The 20,804-nt window shown below is 31.2% G+C and overlaps 1 protein-coding gene across 1 annotated transcript; it reads right to left on the bottom strand.

Moving 5' to 3' along the window:
• Positions 1–210: 210 nt before the first annotated feature.
• On the bottom strand, positions 211–20,240 carry LOC130629485 (uncharacterized). The gene is made up of 11 exons (XM_057442705.1): positions 19,749–20,240; positions 18,934–19,122; positions 12,253–12,694; positions 10,323–10,350; positions 9,147–9,409; positions 6,609–9,060; positions 6,227–6,481; positions 6,094–6,140; positions 2,319–2,797; positions 1,859–1,910; positions 211–1,735 (listed from the first exon to the last, which is right to left on the bottom strand). The coding sequence occupies exons 3-10, from the start codon at positions 12,671–12,673 to the stop codon at positions 1,893–1,895; spliced, it is 3,963 nt and encodes a 1,320-aa protein (XP_057298688.1). The 5' UTR covers positions 12,674–12,694; positions 18,934–19,122; positions 19,749–20,240; the 3' UTR covers positions 211–1,735; positions 1,859–1,892.
• Positions 20,241–20,804: the final 564 nt, after the last annotated feature.

The following is a 20,804-nucleotide window of genomic DNA, read 5'->3' as shown; positions in this document are numbered from 1 at the left end:
GAAAAAGTTTCTTATTTATTTGCGCATAAACTCTCAACGAGCTTCTTCTGAAAATACGTGCTTCGACATCAATAGAAGATTTTGTAAAAATTATATGAAGAGATTTTTAATTTGTAAATATTAATTTTTACTAACACATTTTTAGTTATTATTTTAAATTTATTACTATTTTTGGAGGGCTGGGAAACAGGACCCATGGAAGAACAGAAATTTTGTAATTATATATATTTTGTATATTTTACTAATTTTGAATGGAAAAATCCTGTATAAGTATTCCTTATGAATAAATAAATAAATAAATATTAGCGATAATTTTATATGTAAACAAATACTTGAAAAAAGTCTTCGTCTCTGCAAGCTCTCCACAGCACATCTTCTGGTTATAATTACGAAAAAAGCATGGAAACGAGACTAGCAATTAATTTTTAAAGGTAAATAACTTAGAAAGGAGGCAAAGAAATTTTCTCCGTATGAAGATTTCTTTGCAATAATGAAATCATATCGAAACGAGGCTATAGCTATGTGAGAGTTTCATTACGCCACGTAAAATATAGCAGTCAAACCTTTTTAGTTGGGAACGAGACAATTTTGATGCAGCAAAACCACGTGACTTAGAACATGTATCTTTCCATGATACGAAAAAAATCGAACAAAAATTGTTCCACCGTAAATCAAAATCAAATCAAATACATTTTATAAAACTCACCCGAACTCATACATAAAGAGGTATATAAAAATACTTGATATAACACAATGCTATATATAAATGAGTGGATTCACAAGGAAGGTCAGAGAATAGCTGAAAATTCTGCTAATAAAAATTCTGATCACCTTTACTATAGACAGTGTGAAAGAAAGGAATTGTACGATTGGTAAAAATTAAATTTAATTCTAATGTTTTTGCTAAAAAATGCGTTATAAGAACGATGAAATTTGTCTTCACGCTGATTTTTAATTACATGTTAATCCAAGAGCGGCGTCTTTTACATTACCAGATTTTCTCTGAAGAGTTTTCTCATTAATTATATCACATTCTAAAGTTTACATTTGTGTCAGATGTCGCAAATATTTTTTTCTCTTTTTAACATGGCTTCTCACCTCGAAAAGGCTGCCGCAATCGAAATACCTGTTTTACTGGAAAGGCAAAAACAACGAACACAGTGAAAGAGAAGACTTTGTTTCATTTCTAATTTGTCACAAATTTGGACGATTACCTTCGCCTTCTCACCCTTTGTTTTTGTACGGCGGAGTTTTTATGTTCCATAACCTTTTTCCCCTTTTAAAAGTTCAATAAAATTTCTGTTTAAAATCTAAAAAGTTAAAACTTTGTAACTTTTCAGATTGTGACTACAAAAAAGATTTTTTCAAATCAGATAAATCTGTCAGACACAATCTGATAAACTACTTAAAATCATTTTATTCTGTAATTTGCCATTTTTTGCGCTAAGAACACAAAATTAAAACTTCAGCCTTTCCCTTTGTTCTTATTTTTCAGCCACTTCCAGCTTCATTGTTCTTATAAATTTGTTCTAATATAAATAAAGTATAAATATATATAAAAATAATAAATAATATAAAACTAAAAACAACATGGATTCATATTTGCAATAATTTATTATAGACATATATACAAAAAGATATATTTAAAATAAATATATATATGTATAACATATTAATATATATAAATGACTAATATAAATAGAATAAAAAATTTAACTGCAAACTTGTTCGTCATCTAAAAAATAAAAGTTTCTAATATCATAAAAAAATGTGAAAATTTTCGAAGTAACTTAAACTTAAATAGATTGTTAAAATTACAATACCGCATAATTTTTAAACATTTTAAAAATTATCTCACCTGGTGCCCTGATTGTTATTTTGTCCTGGGACATTTATCTCCTCCTTCTTTGCTGAAAAAATATTTAAAAACATTGAAAAAAACTCGTAACATATATAACATAACTAGCTGTTTAATTGTTTATTCTCGTTTCATCCAGTTGATAGAGGTCTGGGTACGAAGTTTTATTTTACTTAGTATTCAAATTATTTTTTTATAACTACATGTTTTTGTTCAACATTTTGTTTCATCTTTTTCATCTACTTAAACCAAAATTATCACATCTAATTGTATTTTAAATTATTTTAAAAATGTTGTTAAAATATTTTACTCTGCTTACAAACCAATCATTCCTTCCTATTTTTTCCTATCTTTTATCATTTAAATATTTTAATCATTTTTATGTCTTAATATGACAAACTTAAAATAAAATACAAATTTATTCTTCTTTCTAATTTATTAAATAAACTTAATAACTCACTTTGTATTCTTTTATTTTTCGTCTTATTATTTCCCGCTTTTGTCCATTCATCCATCCAGCATAATCATAAGCTGTGTTTCCACCTCCATCTTTGATTGTCACATCAATATTTTCATGACGCAACAAAACATCAACACATGAGATGTGACCATTCATTGCAGCATAATGTAATGGTGTGACGTTGTTAACATCTCCACGGTTGATGTTTGTTACATCATGTCGACATAACATATCTAATATTGTGTGACGATTTTCAATTGCAGCCAAATGATAACTGTTTCGTTTCCATCTATCTTCCGCCCAAACATCACTCCCATATGAGATGAGTATTTCCACCATTGATGTATTGTCGGTGCAACGTACTGTCCACAACAATGGTGTGAATTCATAGTTACCTCTCATGTGAACGATGTTTGGATGAATGGATAGTAATTTTTTCAGTTTCTCGATATCGTTAGATTTAATAATTTTCACGATATCTAAAAATAAAATAATAAATGAATAAAAATTATAAATTTATAAATTAATGAAATACACTAACGAAAAATTCATGACATCGATTTTAAGATGTTTCTTCTTATTGTAATAGATTAAACATTTTATAAACATAAAAATAGTGAAAAAAGAATGTTAATATATTAAACATTCACAAATAATTATAAAAACACAAAAATAAATATAAGAACAAACGAATTTCGAGTATATTATTTTGATATCATCGGATTAATTTGCGCAAGTGGAAATTCTTAAACAAAAAATATTTTGAGATAATTTGTTCGTAGCGACAAAAAAATATCGATGAAATTAAAATTGTAATAACACTAATTTAATGACGTCATCATGTATGGGATAATTTGCAAATGGAGAAAAATTAGAAACACAAAATCAATTGTCTAAATCATGATGACATCAACATTTTTGTTTAACTAATACATTCTTTATCACACAACGGTTTCATAAAAAGAACAAGTTTAGTGACATAAGATAATTTAAATCTTCGGTACAAAATTTTATGTCGAAAAAATAATTTATTGCATAATAACAAAAAATACGAGCGATATTTTTTCTCACACCGTTGAAAGTAATTTAGCTACCATTCAGAAATTTAATTTTTTAATTTAAAAATTTGTACGATAGAAATCATAAAATTTTTTTTAGGTTTCTTTAAAAAAGTATTGTATCGTTAAACTAATATTTCTACACAAAATATTTTTAAAATGAAACTTTCGAGAGTTTTTTAACGATTAGTGAAAAACCTTTCTCACCTTATTCACATCCTGTTGTTATCAGAACTCGTTGTTGAATGAAACATATTCGTTTTGGTTGAGTATGATATAGTGATAAAAATAGAACGACTGTACTCAATATATTCGATTTCGTCTGCACGAATATTTCAAAGATTGTTTTTAGACACGCGATCGGTTATTTATAAGAACAAGTTCTAAAGAACACGAGACTTAGGTACACAGCTCTTAGTAAATACTCCGTTAATTGTAAACGGGTTTCTCATGAAAAAAAATAATGTATAATAAAAACTAGCTGCTACTTTTATCAAAATTAAATTTTCTCTAACCTCACACGACCGGATTTTATCAAAATTATTTGTTGAATGAAACATATTCGTTTTGGTTGAGTATGATATAGTGATAAAAATAGAACGACTGTACTCAATATATTCGATTTCGTCTGCACGAATATTTTCAAAGATGTTTCACTGACACGCGATCGGTTATTTGAAAACATGGGGTATCCCAACCTCGTCCTCAAGACCCATTCCTGTTCGCGCCGTCCCAATATAAGAAAGCAAATAGGGGGCCTGAGAATGAAGTTGGGGTAGTGTTTAGGGTGGTGTTTTTGATGGTAGTTTCATTCTACAGACCAGATCATTATGTGCTTTCCTTTGCCACTGATAAGTTTTGCAGATGAAAACCGTCCCATAAGATTTGCACTGAATTGTTTCTATTAGCGATAATTTTCAAGTGTAAGTAGAGACTTTTACAAAATACGGCACTATCTGCAACAATGTTGACAATAACTTTTCATGAAATCCCGTTGTACGCAAAACGCGCCAATAATTGCTTAAGAAAAGTTAAACGAAAGTTACAATATGAAATAAAACCATGGCAACTATCAAAAAAATGCAAAAAAAGTGACACAATTTAGGGAAAAACTCATATAAGCTGTTTCTGTGTACTCTTATCAGTAATACTTCCATATCACATTTTTACTTTCTTAAATACTTGACGCTCTATCCACAAGCTCAAAATGGTTCTTTTCAAATCGAAGGGAAAATGTCAACCTTGTTTTGTGGGATTGTCCTGATCTGTACATGCTCGTTGAAAAAATAATAGTATTTTCTCCGTCGCAAATGCTCCCGTTCTTGTTTCGTAAGGTTGCTAATAACTTGAAAAGAAGGCTCTTGCAGCAAATCTTTTGGTTATGATGTTCTCGTGTCAATGACTAAATAACATGGAATTGAGGCCAGCCATTACGGTTAAATATAAATAACTTGGAAAGGAGGCTTTTCCCCGGTCCTGATGACAAATTTTCTTCGCATGAAATTCTCTTTACAATATTGAAATAGTATGGAAACGAGGCTATAGCTTCATAAGAATTTCACTACTTCACAACCCGTATACTCAAACCTTTAAGGCTATGGATAATGGCCTGTATTATACTAGGCCGTCCAACTATAAAAAGCCTAACAGTTCCCAAGGACAAGTTTGGTAACTATCCTTTAGGAGCCGGACTGTTCAACATTGCCCATCTTTTTTTAATAGTGATCAATTTGACACGGTGGCCAAATTTTGCGAAGGCATAAGATCTGCATTATCCTGCAACATATAAATATTGCGGAGCTGCGCATTGTGAACTAAATGTACAGGTAAAACTTTTGTTTAACAACTTTACACCCAATTCAAAGAGTATTACAGTAAAATTGAATCTACAATGTATATTTACAAAATATACGCTTCGATTATACGATTTAACTACCCCAGCCGCTATCCCAATTACTACCCCAATAATTTTAATTAATACCACGCAAAAAAAATAATTTTCATTCCTACCTCTTTGAAAATGCAATTAGAAAAATTATTAATTTTTTTTATGCTGGATCAAATCATTTTTTTACTGTTTTTTAATTTGCCACACTTTATGTGAAAGAGAAAAAGGAGCCTATCAACCAAACAGGATTAAAAAAATACCTTGATTATTTTCCGTTTGCTTTTGTTAAAGTATAGGGAGCCAACTTTATAGTAGAGGTCGTAATTGTAATAAAAAACCCGCTTGATTCAAGAGTAACGTTTTAGTTCAATTTTCTAAAGTTCGATTAAACTACATATAATTGTCGAGAAAATTGAAGATTCTTATTCACCAAAAAAAATTACCTTGAGAATAAACTATAGATCTCTAGTGCATCTTTGATTTCGTAATGCTGGATTATTTTAATTTTATATTTTCAAAGCATTTCAAAGAAAAGAGATTTGATTAAATTAAAAAAAAAAAGATTTTTCAATACAATTACAGTTTGATAACATGTAAATCTTTTTTGCTTCTGTTTACCAGGAGAAAGCTGCACTGGATATACAAAATATCCTATCAACTCAAGGAAAAATAATAGTAGCAAAGTTAACATTTCACCATAGAGAAATTTCATATTTAACTTTGGACACTAAGAACGTTTTTCGGTGATTAATAAAAATTAAAATGTTTCACAAGCACTATGATTAAAATGAGGTCAAAAATATATCATTTCAGTTTCGTGATAACTTACCTTTAAAAGTGATAGACATATCTGCAAGAGTTGATGGAAGATTGTTTCTAGAAATAAAAAATGAAGTACCCAATGAAATAAAAATAACCATACCTTTAGAAAACCAATAGTAAAGCCGCAAAAAAAAACTTACACATGTCGATACGATACAACACTTTGAGCGTGACCAGAGTCGTTACTAGCCAAAACACGAAACTTGTATTTATTTCCAACAACTAAATTATTGATAACACATCCACCAAACGTGATGATATGTTCTACGTTCTGCCATTGTGATCTGTCGTTTTCCATTTCAATTACGTAACGATATCCTTCCTCATTCCAATTAATTGTACAGGAATTGTCGTTTGAAAAATTGCAGCTCACATTGATTGTTGGAGGCTGGAAACTAAAAATTAGATGCAAGCATAAAAGTGTACTAAAAACAAGTTTAGAAGACATTTTGCAGTTCTGATTAAAAATTATACCTGCTGGTAATTCGCTTATACTTCAAATAAATAAAAAGATATATTTACTTTTTACGTATAACTCGCGCGAAATCATGCACATCTGATTCATTCTTTTTATATTCAATTTTCTTTATCCGTTCCATGAGATTTTTGAATCTACGCGAATTTGTATTTACATATCCTATCGATTTTCTGTCATTAACTTGTGTTTCAATGTAATTTTCGTTTGAATTCTTGCAACATTCAACAGAAACCTCATTTAGGTACTCTGGTAACAGATCTTTAATGATATGTCCAGTTGATGAATTTGTAGTAGCAGACTGTATGTTACACGCGCAAACAATTATCAGGCGTTCAGTTACTCTGGACATGCCTTCTAACGTCTTGTGTCGCAACATAGTGTCATTTACGTCAATAGCACATACGGTTTCACAAAAGTCTGTTCCTCTACTACCGTGTACGTCGGTTATTATATTATAACCCACGTCTGCAGGAAGATCACACACTTTATTGCAGCGGTCGATGACACTCCATTCAGTTTGTTTGTTATAAACAAAATAATCCCTTCTGATTAAATCCAAAACTTTTCGAAACGTGATCATTTGTTCCACAGTGTTATGAAAAAATAAACGTTTAATATTAACACGATCTAGATAGTGTTCCAACGAGAGAGCTAACATGACAATACTTTTTTCTTCTGTTTCATTTTCATAATTAAGATGTATCAGTATTGGCTTTGTACCTTCAATGTTATGTCCAACTTCTTGCGCAGAGTTGCATTTCACTTTGGTTAGGGTTTTGATATCTTCAGAAACATCTGGATAATGTGAGGCAGCTGCAATTTCCTCTATATCCACTGGTTCTTCAAAAATCTTTTTACTTTCTTCGGCTGATTCTACTTGTGAATTCTTAATTTCTAAGACTTTACGCTGCTTTGAATTTTGTTGAATGGTAGAGCTGGTCGTTCCAGATTTTGCTGATGATATTTCATGATTTTTGTCCTGAACAGGATGTTTGATAACTGATTCAATCCCGGAAATTTTCTTCTCAAATTGTACCAAGAAGTTAAAATTTTTCTTCGTTGTTCGCATTGATTTATTGAGGTAAAACACACGCATACCAGCTTCTTCGTACTTGTATTTATCATGGCCTTTTGATTCTCCAGATAAAACCAATATCCTGTGCTTTTCCAAAGATTGCAGAAACAACACAATCATGGAATTCTTTAAAGCCACTTCCCTCTCCAAAATCTGCTTCAGCGATAAAGCTTCTTGATTGTCAAACATCGCTCCATCAACTTCGTCACTTATAAAATGAAATGACATACCACCGTGTTTCTTTAACAACAACAGTAATAATTGGGATAAGGTTGGAAGTTTAAAGAGATTGAGCTCTTTTGCTAATTCAATTGCATTCTTTACTTTCAAAGTGATATTTTTGTTGCATTGAAATTTTGAGACAAATTTTTCAATACCTTTCAGCAGTATTGTTTTGTCACTCCACATGACATAGTATATTGTGCATTTTCCTTCACAACATTCGTAAAGTTGTTTTAGATGAGATAAAGCAAGAACCGATTTACCACTTCCTAATGGTCCAACAATAATTTTCTTTTTAGATTCGTTAAAAAAAATATTTGACTGCTCAGATGACAATAGAACAGTGCATATTTTCCCATGGATATCATCTTTGATTGTTGGAACAGTGTTCACAGTTTCCCTACTAGCCATGAAACACATTGCTTGACCCAATATGTTCATGTACTGCTCTTTGCTTTTGTGATCAAGATCTTTTCTTGTTAATCCCAGAGATAGAAGGAAATTTTGAACCTTTGTGTCGTCCGAGAAAATAGGCTCATCTAACAATTGACAGTTTGCACAAACGTCGATGTTCTCTAACTTTCGGAAATTTGGTGCAGCAACAACATTTATAAATCTGGATGTACTATCAGAGATAAATTGTTGATTGATTGCAAACAAATGTTTGATATCTACCTCACCATTTTGAAATTCTTCCTCAATGATTGACCCACTAGTAGTTTTAGTGTATCTTATGTTGACGAAGGTATTTTGAGATGGATGGAGCAGCAAAAGTCTGTGTTTATAATCTTGAACACGATCACAATAAGTATTTAAATTTAGAAGTCTCAGATTGTCCGTGGCATTGTAATGTGTGAAGATCACAAACACGTGCCCAATTTCACTGAGAATTGACTTTAGTCGAAATGCAAAGCTGGAAATCTCTTCATTTACCATTGGTGGTGGAAATTGGACAGCTTCTTTTAGAAAGGCATTGTTGGATGTGCAGTTTTCATTAACATAATTTCTTGAAAATCTTAAGTATTCGTTTCTACATTTTTCATATACTTCTCCACAACAGAACAGCTGAATGTTAGTTTCAAGAACAGGGGTGCTGATAATTGACTTGATATATGCTGCAACTTTGTCACTATTATGTGTATGGAGAGAAAATTTACTTTCTTTGTTGTAATACTTGTGAGCGCAGGCAATGTTGACATCTACAAATAGTAATGACAGTGACGAATAAAATTTTTAAGACAATTTTTTTTTAAAAAAATTAAAAACCTATTTAGTTACTACTTACTGTCTACTTCAAGAATCTTTTTATTTCCATCAATGTCCAGCAACGATATGACAAGTTTTAAGATGTACCGGGTAGCAGCTGTCTTATATATTGTTAACACAAGCTTATTGTCTCTCATTTCTTCATGAAAGTCTGATGATTCTTTCAGTTCTACCTTGGTATCACTACCGTCCTGTTGTATAGTAATTCTCTGAACGGTTTTTAAGTTTTTATTATGAAACTTAACAATGATATTTTCTTCTTTGTCTTTATACATCCAAAAACTAAAATTAAAAATATAGTTGGAAGCTAATATTTTAAAATATTTGTCAACGAACTTTATATTTCTGTATCTATATTATAATACCCGTATACGTCTGTCTGTCTGTCTGTCACACAAAACGGTACCGCATGTATTGACACACACGCAGTTAGGTATTAAAAGGACCGAACCCGGGGATTTTTCCACGGACCACCAACTAGCACTTTATGATATTAATCATGAGTCTATATTACTGTTGTAAAAACGGTAAAAAAACTCTTTAATTCTGATAAATGATATAATAGACAACGAGCAGTTTAAAGTAGATGCAAATTAAAGAGTTGTTTATGATTAGTTTTAATTAACTAATTATCTTTTTTTACTGACTTTATAAGCGTAGAATAAAGTAAGCCTTGTAAAATCATTATTATTAATATTATTACATTTTTATAGGAAGTGTTTTAGCATATAAAATATCTTTTACTGAATCATCAACAAATCCGCTGAATTAAAATTTCATTGATATAAACAATCGGCGACAAGGTGCGAATGTATAATCTGCCTTACATGATGTCGCCTAATGTCTTTTTATCCCGATTTATAAGGCAGTATAATGTCAGTTTTCTAAAATCATTTTCCTTGCTATTATTATGTTTTTAAAGAAGATCTTTTATTATTCAAAATTTCTTTTACTGATGTATTATGTAGTGATTTCGTTTACTACATACTTATATCTAGAACTTTTAACAAGAATAGATTTAGTAATTAAATTTCAAAAATACGAAAGAAAGACGTTATCGTTAAATTTATATACTTTTAGGAAATTTTCCTGGTTTAATAGATAGAGATAAAAAACAAAAACAAAACAAAACAAAACATGACAAACAGAATATTTTTTTTCATTGTAGAATTTTTGTAAAATTTGTGACACTTACTTCAAAATGGGCTCAGTCTTTACTGGAGCTATCAAAAATAAGAAAATAAATAAAAGCAAAAAAGTTAAAACAACCCTAGAAATCTAAACTAAACAAGAAGCCCTGGGGGCTCTAAGAATTTCCGAGCGCTACCAAAAAATATTTGATGAAAACCTGCTAATTCGTTGTGTTATTGTGCCAAACATTTGAAGGGGTTTGGTGCATGAACCTCTGAAGATAAAGCCCATCAGTGACATTATATCTTAGAACAAACGCAAACAAAACGAAACGTGTCATAATAAACTCACATTTTAAAAGAAATTGCTAACAAAAAATACAGCCTATCATTCATGGTTGAAAGTCTTGCGATTGAAACGTTGATGGTCTTAAACGGCATTAGTTGACAAAAAATCAAAATTTTGATGTGACCATCATTTTCAGCATACTTTTTTTATTAACTGTGTCAATTTTTGTCGAAAATAAAGCAGTTTTAATTTTTGGATAAATTTTGGCCTGAAATGACATTTAGGTGACAAAAACCAAACTTTTGTACCATCATCATTTTCAGCATACTTTATTTGTTAACTGTGCCAGATTTAGCCGAAAATGAAGTGGTTTTAATTTTTGGACCAATTTTAGCCTAAAATAGCATTTAGGTGACAAAAATTAAAATTTTGATGTCACCATTATGTTCAGCATACTTTTTTTGTTAACTTTGCCAATTTTTGTTGAAAATGAAGTAGTTTTAATTTTTGGACCAATTTTGGCCTAAAATGACATTTAGGTAACAAGAAATCAAAATTTTGATGTCACCATCATGTTTAGCATACTTTATTTGTTTACTGTGCCAAATTTTGTTAAAAGTAAAGTAGTTTTAATTTTTGGACCAATTTTGGCCTGAAATGACATTTAGGTAAGAAGAAATCAAAATTTTGATGTCACCATCATGTTCAGCATACTTTTTTTGTTAATTGTGCCAAAATTTGTCAAAAATAAAGTAGTTTTAATTTTAAGACCAATTTTGGCCTAAAATAACATTTAGGTAACAAGAAATCAAAATTTTGATGTCACCATCATGTTCAGCATACTTTATTTGTTTACTGTGCCTAATTTTGTTGAAAATAAAGTAGTTCTTATTTTTGGACCAATTTTGGCCTGAAATGACATTTAGGTAAGAAGAAATCAAAATTTTGATGTCACCATCATGTTCAGCATACTTTTTTGTTAATTGTGCCAAAATTTGTCAAAAATAAAGTAGTTTTAATTTTAAGACCAATTTTAGCCTAAAATAACATTTAGGTAACAAGAAATCAAAATTTTGATGTCACCATTATGTTCAGCATACTTTTTTTGTTAACTGTGTCAAATTTTGTCGAAAACAAATACCAATTTTGGCCTGAAGCATCAATACTAGACTTCTCAGTAGTTAAGGAGCTTGAGTACGAAATTTACATCTGTGACGGACCAACGTGAAATCCCAGGGTCGATTTTTTCTCAAAAAATGCTCCGAAAGAAAAAACGACGGTTTTAAAGAATTTCCTACGCCTTCGGGCGCGGAAATTCAATCATTAAATGCACTGTTACTCAATAGAAACGCAAAGATCTAGCATTTCAACAAATTCAGTGTAACAAAATAGACTGAATTTACATGCGTTAGCTGAGGGCTCATTAACAATATCCACAATTTGTGATTGTTATGTGTTGGCCAGCTACAGATTTATTTGAACCTGCTTCAAAAATAAACTTCTTTTGAAATAAACAAGGATTGGTCTAATGTAGTAATTTTTTTTTGCCTTAATCTAACAAAGACGGGGGAAAGGTAATCAAAAAAATTCTCAAAGTTTTGCTAACTAAAAGTTTCGACGACCTTTAGTATTTCAAACCATACACAAGATGACACAACGATAAAACAGTTTTGCAGTTTTTAAATCTACAACTGAAATGCACATACCTTCTCCTAATAGCTGTTGTGAGATGTCTTTTAATAGATTTTGAAAAGTTGTTTCATCACCTCTGTATAATTGGTAGTACATGTTATTGCCCAGGATCAAACTGAGCACATGGTCTGCTGGAGGTTTATAACCTTTCTCAACTATTACACAGATAATTTTCTTGTGTTGCGCACAGGCCAAGTTGTATTCTTTCTGACAGTTTTTAGATTCTTCATATCCCTTTGAAAGTAAAAGAATGATCAATTTTGATCCTGCAACGCCTTCTGCCATCCGTGCACCTAAATCTCCATACACTCGATCTTCATCAGTCCAAACAGAGTAATCCTGTTTTAATAATGACTCTTTAATCCTTTTCATGTACTCCTTGCCAGACGCATGATGGTAGGATATCATAATATCCCAATTTGCCTTGGTGGCCATTTTGTTTTTCTCTTTGCTTATCTAAGAACAATATATATTATAAAATAGGTGCTGAAATGCGTTCACATTTTGTCACAGATTACTTCGTTTTTACACTGTTTAGCGTAATTACATTGTTGCAGACATATTGCGTTGGTACACATTAAGGAGAGGAGGAAAGGGGAAGGGGGGGGTACAATATGCTGACGGCCTCTTGGACTGGCAAAAGTTTTCTTAGCATGTGATATGTGCTGAAATTTTGTAACTTTTTCTAACCTTCATTGGGACTTGTAATGAAAAAAAAATTCTATTTGAAAAATGTTCATACTTTTCGCGGGGTATCAAAATTTTGGGACAGGTATAATTTTTTGTAAATTTTATAATGTGCTGACTTGCATGTATGAGTGTTGTACGATTTTGTATTAGTTACATTCATAATTCATTACATGTATGTCCATCACTAGGTGGTTACTAAGGTGTTGCCAAGAAGATATATGGGTCACAAGGCTAAAATACAGAACAGATTTAAAGGGAATATCGTTTCAGTAAAATATTGTCATTTCTAATCTCAATATTTTCCTTACCTCAAACATTTATAAATTCTAACCTTGTGCAAAGTTTAATGACTTCAAATGGATATTTCAGGAAATCAGATTTTTTGCTTTATCGATACAGTAAGAAACTTCCTTACAAATATGACGTCATTTTCAATCCCAATGAAGTAATTAAAATTATTTTTTTATACAAAATATAAATCTTTCTACCCAGTGAATAAATCTACCAAGAATTGACGCCCTATCCGCAGTAATACTTAAAACATTTAAATTTATTACAAAACTAGAAAAATAACCATGTGTGACGGCATTAGGCGTGTGTAAAGTGATTTCAAACACTAGAATAGCAATTACTAAAATGCATACTGTTGGCATATAAGGATGATTTTCATAGTATATTTAGTACACATTATTTGAAGGATTTTGATGATCGTCCAATAAAATAAAGAATTTTTGACCTTCATTTATTCTAAAAGATTATTTCATATAAGCTCTTTTTCCATAAGTCATTACATAAGTAGTGGAAGCCTACGTGAGATTTTAAGACAAAAAATAGAATTATAATATTGTAGCAATGAAGATACGTAGTGCCATAGTGATAATCCTCCTTCATCAAAATCCAAAGCATGAAACAAATCGCTAATTTTGCAAAGTTTTCTAAAGTGATATTAAATTAAATAAGTAGTAAAAACTACCTGAGATTAATACGACAAAAGAAAAACAGGATTAAAATATTGTAGTTACGAAATTATATAGTGTCATACTGGTAATCTCCGTTTTTATTGTCTACGTACGCAAGAAAAGTACGCCAGATCACGACATGTTTAGCATGATTTCCTTATACAGTGCACCAGTTTCATTTTATTCCGAACACGCTATCGCATTATAAAAAAGGGATATATTTGTCCTTTTATAAAAATATAGACTGTATTAATGAACTAAAATATTTGCTCTACAATCAGAGATATTGGTTAGTATGATCGTATGTATGACTTGGTTTACATTTTTGTATCGTTATATAACAAAGATACATCAGCGATAGTGCCGTCAAAAATCTCCAAAAGGGACAAAGATAGTCAATCACACGTCTTCTTACCAATACTAGCTCTGCTATCTAGTAAATAGTCTATCGTTAGTTAGGGCCTAGTAAGCGTTAATTCCCCGTTCCCTCTATACGGCTAATTCGCAATGCATTATGGTAGTTGTATTCTACAGTTTTCCCTCCCAGAAGCGAGAGTTTGTAAATAAATAACAGCATTCTTTTTATTGTGGCGATAATAACAAAAAGCCGTTATTGTTTGTGATAATTTTCAAATCGCCTCAAGAAAATCATTATCTCCCTTATCCAAAACCCGTGTTATTGATGTAAACATTTAAATATTGTTAGTTAGTGAGGTTTTAGGAGTGAAAGAAGTCGAAATGGAAGTAATAAATAAGGATACAGATTTAGATATAATTTTAAGCTCTACAGATCTTGGGCCTAGCTTTTCTCAAAGCTCTTGTGTGGTACCAAGACCTGTTTTTAAAGAATTAACAAATGCCGAGAGGGACGAAGAAGTGGAGGAAAGAACACACGAAGATATAAGTCAATGGTCAACTGATCTTGCAGCTATGCCTTCGATCACCCAGGAGAAAATTCACCAATATTTAGTTCTTGGAAATAGCTGTGATAGCAAGCCGAAGGGTGCTACAAAGCATAAAATTCTTGGATACCAACTATTCAAGGAGAGCTACGTGAAGAAAGTGAGAGTTAAAAGTAATGTTATGGCTGAAAAATTAACTTTTCTTGTGAAATGTTTTGTAGCTGCTTCCATGAAAAGAGAAAAATATTCTGTTTATGTCCACCTGTGTCAAAGAAGTGGTGATATTTTGTATGCGAAATGTTTATGTAAAGCTGGAGCAGGAGGATGCTGTAAGCATGTCGCAGCAGTTCTATTTCAATTGGTTGAATACAAACAGTTGGACTTAAAAATTGTCCCTGATGACAAGACATGCACAGATTTGTTACAAAAATGGCATGTACCTGGAGAAAGTGCAAATTCTGCACCAATAAAATTTTCTGCAATGGCATTCGAGAAAGCAGACCTTACGAAAGACACAAATGAAAGTCGCAAAAGACCGTTGGTCACAGGAAATAGAAAATTTTGTTCTACACCACTGTTTGCACATGAGCCCTCAACCGAAAAAGTCAAAAAATTAGCGACAGACTTATTTGAAATAGGGCAAGGAACTTCAATGGCATATTTATTACAAGGAAATGACTATAAACCATCATCATTTTATGACACATCTATAAAAGAATTTAATTTTGAACAGACAAACAGTGAAACAGTTAAATTACGTCCGACAGTTAATTTATTTTTGCAGGCTCTTGACTTTGAACCAGAAATAGCAGAGTTATCAGATGAGCAAAAGTCATTTGTAAACAATTTCATTCATGTCAATGCCGAACAAGTTCGAGACATAGAAAAATCCACATGTACTCAGTATAAATGTGATATGTGGTACACAGAAAGAAAGAAACGCATAACATCATCCAATTTTGGATCTATTATAAATAGAAGAAAAAATATACATCCAAAAAGCATATTACAAAAATGTCTAAATAAAAATAAAAACTTTACATCAGAGGCCTGCAAATGGGGCTTAGAAAATGAAGTTAATGCTCTAAACTGGTATCAAACCGAGAAAAATATTGAAGTCGAAAAATGTGGTTTCGTTATTAATCCAAAATGGCCGTGGTTAGGTGCAAGTCCTGATGGCGCAACAACTTTGAATGGGAATGCTCGATTGATTGAGGTGAAGTGCCCATATTCAAAAAAGGATTGCTCTATTTCTGACGCATGCAAAGATAAAAATTTTTTTTTACAAATATCGAATGGCAAGCCAAAACTCAAAGAAAGACATAATTATTTTCACCAATGTCAAGGTGTGATGGCAGTAACACAAGTCAATGAAATTGATTTTATTGTTTATACAAAAGTTGACCGACATGTGGAAACAATAGTTTTTCAAAAGGAAAAATGGAACAGAATTACTTTGCCTGAGCTAACACACTTTTATTTCACTTTCATGCACAGCAACATAATAATATTTTAATTTATAATTTATAAGATTCGAATCCGGTATAAAACTTAAAGTGTGCTTCATTGTGTTTAAACCGGTCAATTGAAAATGCTATGTCACTTATAGTGGCTTGTTGTTTTTCAATAGTTTGATCAAGTTCCTTTTCATGAATTCTCATACAACTAATTTCGGCTCTCAATTTTTCCAACTCTTGTTTTAACTCTTCCTCCACAGATAATTCTGCAGCAATGTCATTTGTCGTAGCCCTCACAGGAGAAAATAGTTGCAATTTACAGTTTGTACTGTTGAGAGTTTTTCTTGGTTTGCTAGCTGTTGGTTTGATAGTTTTTGGGACTATTGTGGGAACATTGTTCATATATGTCTTCTTTCCACCAGTGAAATGAACAGAGCAAACTCTATGCGATGTAGAAGGTACAAAATCCTTTCTACTGATCATAAAAAGCCATTTCTTTCGAAGCTCTGAGTCTTTAGGAATGACATAAAAAGATAAGTCTGGATTCTTCTTTGAGTTGTTTTGACAGAGAGGTACACAGCAAGTTATCCCTCCTCCTTTACTTTTAGCTTGCAATAAAAAGCTTGAACTTGATGAAAAGTTTGAGCCAATGCTTGCAGGAGAGCCCAAGTTTTGAAAAAAACTGTTGTCTTGATTAGAATTTTGTATATCGTTTTGGTTTTGAGTAGAATTAAGGATGAAGTGTACTTGTTCGGCCATTTTTGTTACTACGAATGGTTTGTTTACGTTTTCGCGGAATACAACTACCATAATGCATTGCGAATTAGCCGTATAGAGGGAACGGGGAATTAAGCTTGGTTTCCGATACACGGTAACTAGCGGTAATGAGCAGTATCATTTTAGCAAGCGGTAACTAGCGGTAATCTCTCAGTTTAGAATGGATTCTTTAGAGTAGGAGAAGTTGTTCATAATAAAAGCAAACCCAAGTTTTTGATTATGAATGATGATTGAAAAAAGAAGAAGAAGAGAGATCATCGATTTCGGGTCCGTGACATTTACGAAAAAAAAAAAAAGTAGCTAATTTTTTTAAATCTTCTTCCTGAATTACAACTTGGTGATAAAGAGTATTTTTACAAGTAAGTTTTATTATAAGTAAGTTTTTTTCATTGGTCAAATAGTTGGTCTAATCTCTTTTTCATACTTACACTTTTCAACAGATAACAACATTTCATTCCATTTTGAATAAAAAGTTACCAATCATGAAAATATTACCGCTAGAAAGCAATAACTTGCTAACAAGCAGTTTTTATTTATAAAAAAAGTTACCGCGGATTTCATTACCACTCATTAGCGTTAGTGCCCGCTAAGTGGAAACAAAGCTTTAGTGCCTAGTGAGAAACGTGCATTGCATTATCCTTAAAATAAATAACATCCATATTTTGTCTATTTTTTATCATGATTTGGTATAGGGATGATTTTTTTTAAAGAGTTAAGGTATAAAAATTGTGTTCATGTTGATGGAAAAAGTGAAATAGTCAAGAGGTAAATACAACTTAATCTACCTTAATTGTTTTTTTAGTTTATGTCTTTAAGGCGTGAGTATACGAAAAAAATGGGTTTTTTTCTAAAAAAAATTTTTTTCAGTGATTAGATAAAAAAAGATCTGCGCTTTAAAATGGTGCAAAAATATTTTTAAAAAAATGTATTTAGAATAGATTATTATCCCCCCAAGATTATTTTGAAGTTTTTCTCCTATTTCCCATAAGAATATTTTCTTTTTCTTTTTTGTCTTCCAAAGCTGAATATAATTTACTGTGAAAAACATGGCTAAACCAGTTTATAAGTTAACAGCGAATAAAAATGTCCTATCGTCATAAAGCTTTTATATCATCAAAAAAAAAGAAGAAAATCCAAAACAAAAATATTTGACCTGCCAGCTAAAAGAAGATTAAAGCAAAATGTTTCTACCGCCGATCGCCAAGCTAGCACTAGTCGAACAGATTTTTGTTTCTACAGTTTGTTTTTGTTTTACCCATACTCAACTGTGTATAATTGCGAATGTGAGCGAACACGTGCAGCATAAACAGAAGATGTGAAAAAGACCTGTTAACAAAATGGTCGTTATCATAGTGATCAATTATTATGCAGAAGTATAAGATTTCTGTGAGAAACTTAAAAGCTCTTTTTCACAGTGTTAAATTTTTAAGAGAGTATCACTTACGTTTTAAATCTCTTTTACAAAACTATAAAGAATGTGAGGTGGAGAGCACGCTTAGCGTGGAGAGGAATGAGTAGAACGCGAGTTATTGCGGAAAAAATTTTTAATACTAAATAACTCCAAAAGTAAAAAACATTAAGAAAAAATTAAAAAAGCGTTTTTAGATCAATGTCTTGTGATCACAAAAAAGCAAACAGCAAACTTGAGAAATTATTAGTTTTGTAAAAGAAATCGCATTTGTAGGAGAGGGGTCATTTTTTTTCGTGTCTATTAAACCTTCAAATTTTATTTTTTCTTAATAATTTTTATAGCATTATATAGGTAATCATATAGGCTTTCTAAAAATATCTACATTAATATATCAAAATAAAGTTTTGGTGAATTAAAAGCATTTTAAAATATCACACCTTTTTTGTATACTCACGCCTTAAGGTTTAGTATAATTTACGTATAGTACAAACAACCTTACCTGTCAAGAGCCTCTTTCTTCTGCTTGGAGTTGCTATTCGTTAATGCAATATATCTCTAAATATTTAATGGCTCGATGCTCACAAGGAATTTCTTTTGATCTCTCTTAGAGAATCAATTTAATAGTATTATATACTATGAAAGTATTATGAGCCTTTTTAATTAAAACCTTGTTTCCAACCAATATATCCTGAAAAAATAATACAAAAGATATTAGTCCTGGGTACGAGATAGTTATACTCGATGTTCACTACATTTTCTAATAATCACTCTCCTCCTACAGATTTTCAAAAAGTTTAATCTCGACGGTTTTATAGTGAAATTCTTATCATAAAGTTCCGTAAAACCGCAACCCTTAATAACGTTAAGACCACTACTGTCACATGACGCAATGCTAGATATAAGCTTTAAGGAAAAAGATATAACCTGTAATAGCTAACCCTAAAATTATCAGTAAAGTTATTTTAAAATTATCTTTATACATTTTGGAGGGAAAAATGCAAATTAAGAATTATTTTTTTCAATGCCAATTGATTGTTATATATACTAATTCTTCGGAAGTGATTGTAATTTTAGCAACTTCACTGCGTAGAAAAAAGTCAGGAATGCTTGACTATAACGTTAAAAATAAATTTAAACGGTTGCTGTGGAATCCTTTTGTTTTTATTTATTTTTTTCAATTACTATGACATCGTTAAAACTTAGGTAAAACTTGCCTAGGGTTTCCCTGGATACCTTTTTTCTTATCTTTAGGCAAAAATTTCCCCTTGTGTAAGAAATCTAAAGAAATATACAATATATAAGGGTCCTACTCACCCATGTAACTACTGTCAGTCTGTTGACTTTTTAAAGGTTTTAAAAACAGGTAAATTTACTAATTTTTGTCCTACACATATAATAACTAATACATATTTACTGACACCTATTTTGCAATATGCTAGCTAATCCTGGCGTATTTTAAAATTTTGAATTTATTAATACTTGTTGACAGCTAATCAACAAAAAGCTGTTTACGTAAAGACGCGGCATGATGTCTAAATTGAATTAGTCGAAAGCGTTGGTGTTGGAATGCTATTGTCTGAATCTGTTAATTAAGAATGTAGTTGAGACTTTTATTTTTATCACGAAAATATGTTGACCAATATGAGTCATACTTGTTATCATGCAAGCCTTTAAGTCCTTATTCTAAATCCAGTTTTAAACTCATTCCAGTACACTTCATAAAACGTTTGGTACGTTAGCTACTACACGAGTATTACAGAAAAAATAAAAAATTATTGTGTTTAAACAATTAAACTGTCTTGGATTGTTTCATGTTTCTTTGTTAGCATGTCGAAATCAGAAACCTGTCGTTGTAACTGTGTCCCCAACACTCGGTAGAATTAATTGCAGCGGAAAACAAATAGTAATTTAAGAAATTTGATCTTGCTGTCGTCAAAAACATAAAAAAGCTTCTGAAAAGTGAATTTGCGTAAATGATTATTGCAAATAGATTTTTTTCTTAATATTATTGAGCACATATAACGTCATTCGTGAATGTTAATACCTGTAAAACATATTAACAAACAATTATATGCGAAAATTAATACCTGCAAGATTTATCATCATCCTCAAACTAGAATTATATTCTTCAGAAAACTCCCGAAGTTCCGACTTTGGGCTTATGAGGAGGTATTAAAATTTAGTCCGGTTTTTGTCGTTTTCTTGTCCGCTAACACTTTTGATTGCATGTGTCCGCCATTGTGCATAAAAGAAAGATTTTAAAATGGGTAAGTACTCTTTTAGATTAAATTATGGGTACCAAAAATATCTAGAAAACTTTTCAGGCATTATCAGTTAGTTTTGTAGGTGTGAAATGACATTTAAATTAGT

This window comes from Hydractinia symbiolongicarpus, chromosome 2 (assembly GCF_029227915.1).
Source record: "Hydractinia symbiolongicarpus strain clone_291-10 chromosome 2, HSymV2.1, whole genome shotgun sequence".
Taxonomy (NCBI): Eukaryota; Metazoa; Cnidaria; class Hydrozoa; order Anthoathecata; family Hydractiniidae; genus Hydractinia; species Hydractinia symbiolongicarpus.
This window is presented reverse-complemented; position numbering and strand designations above follow the sequence as displayed.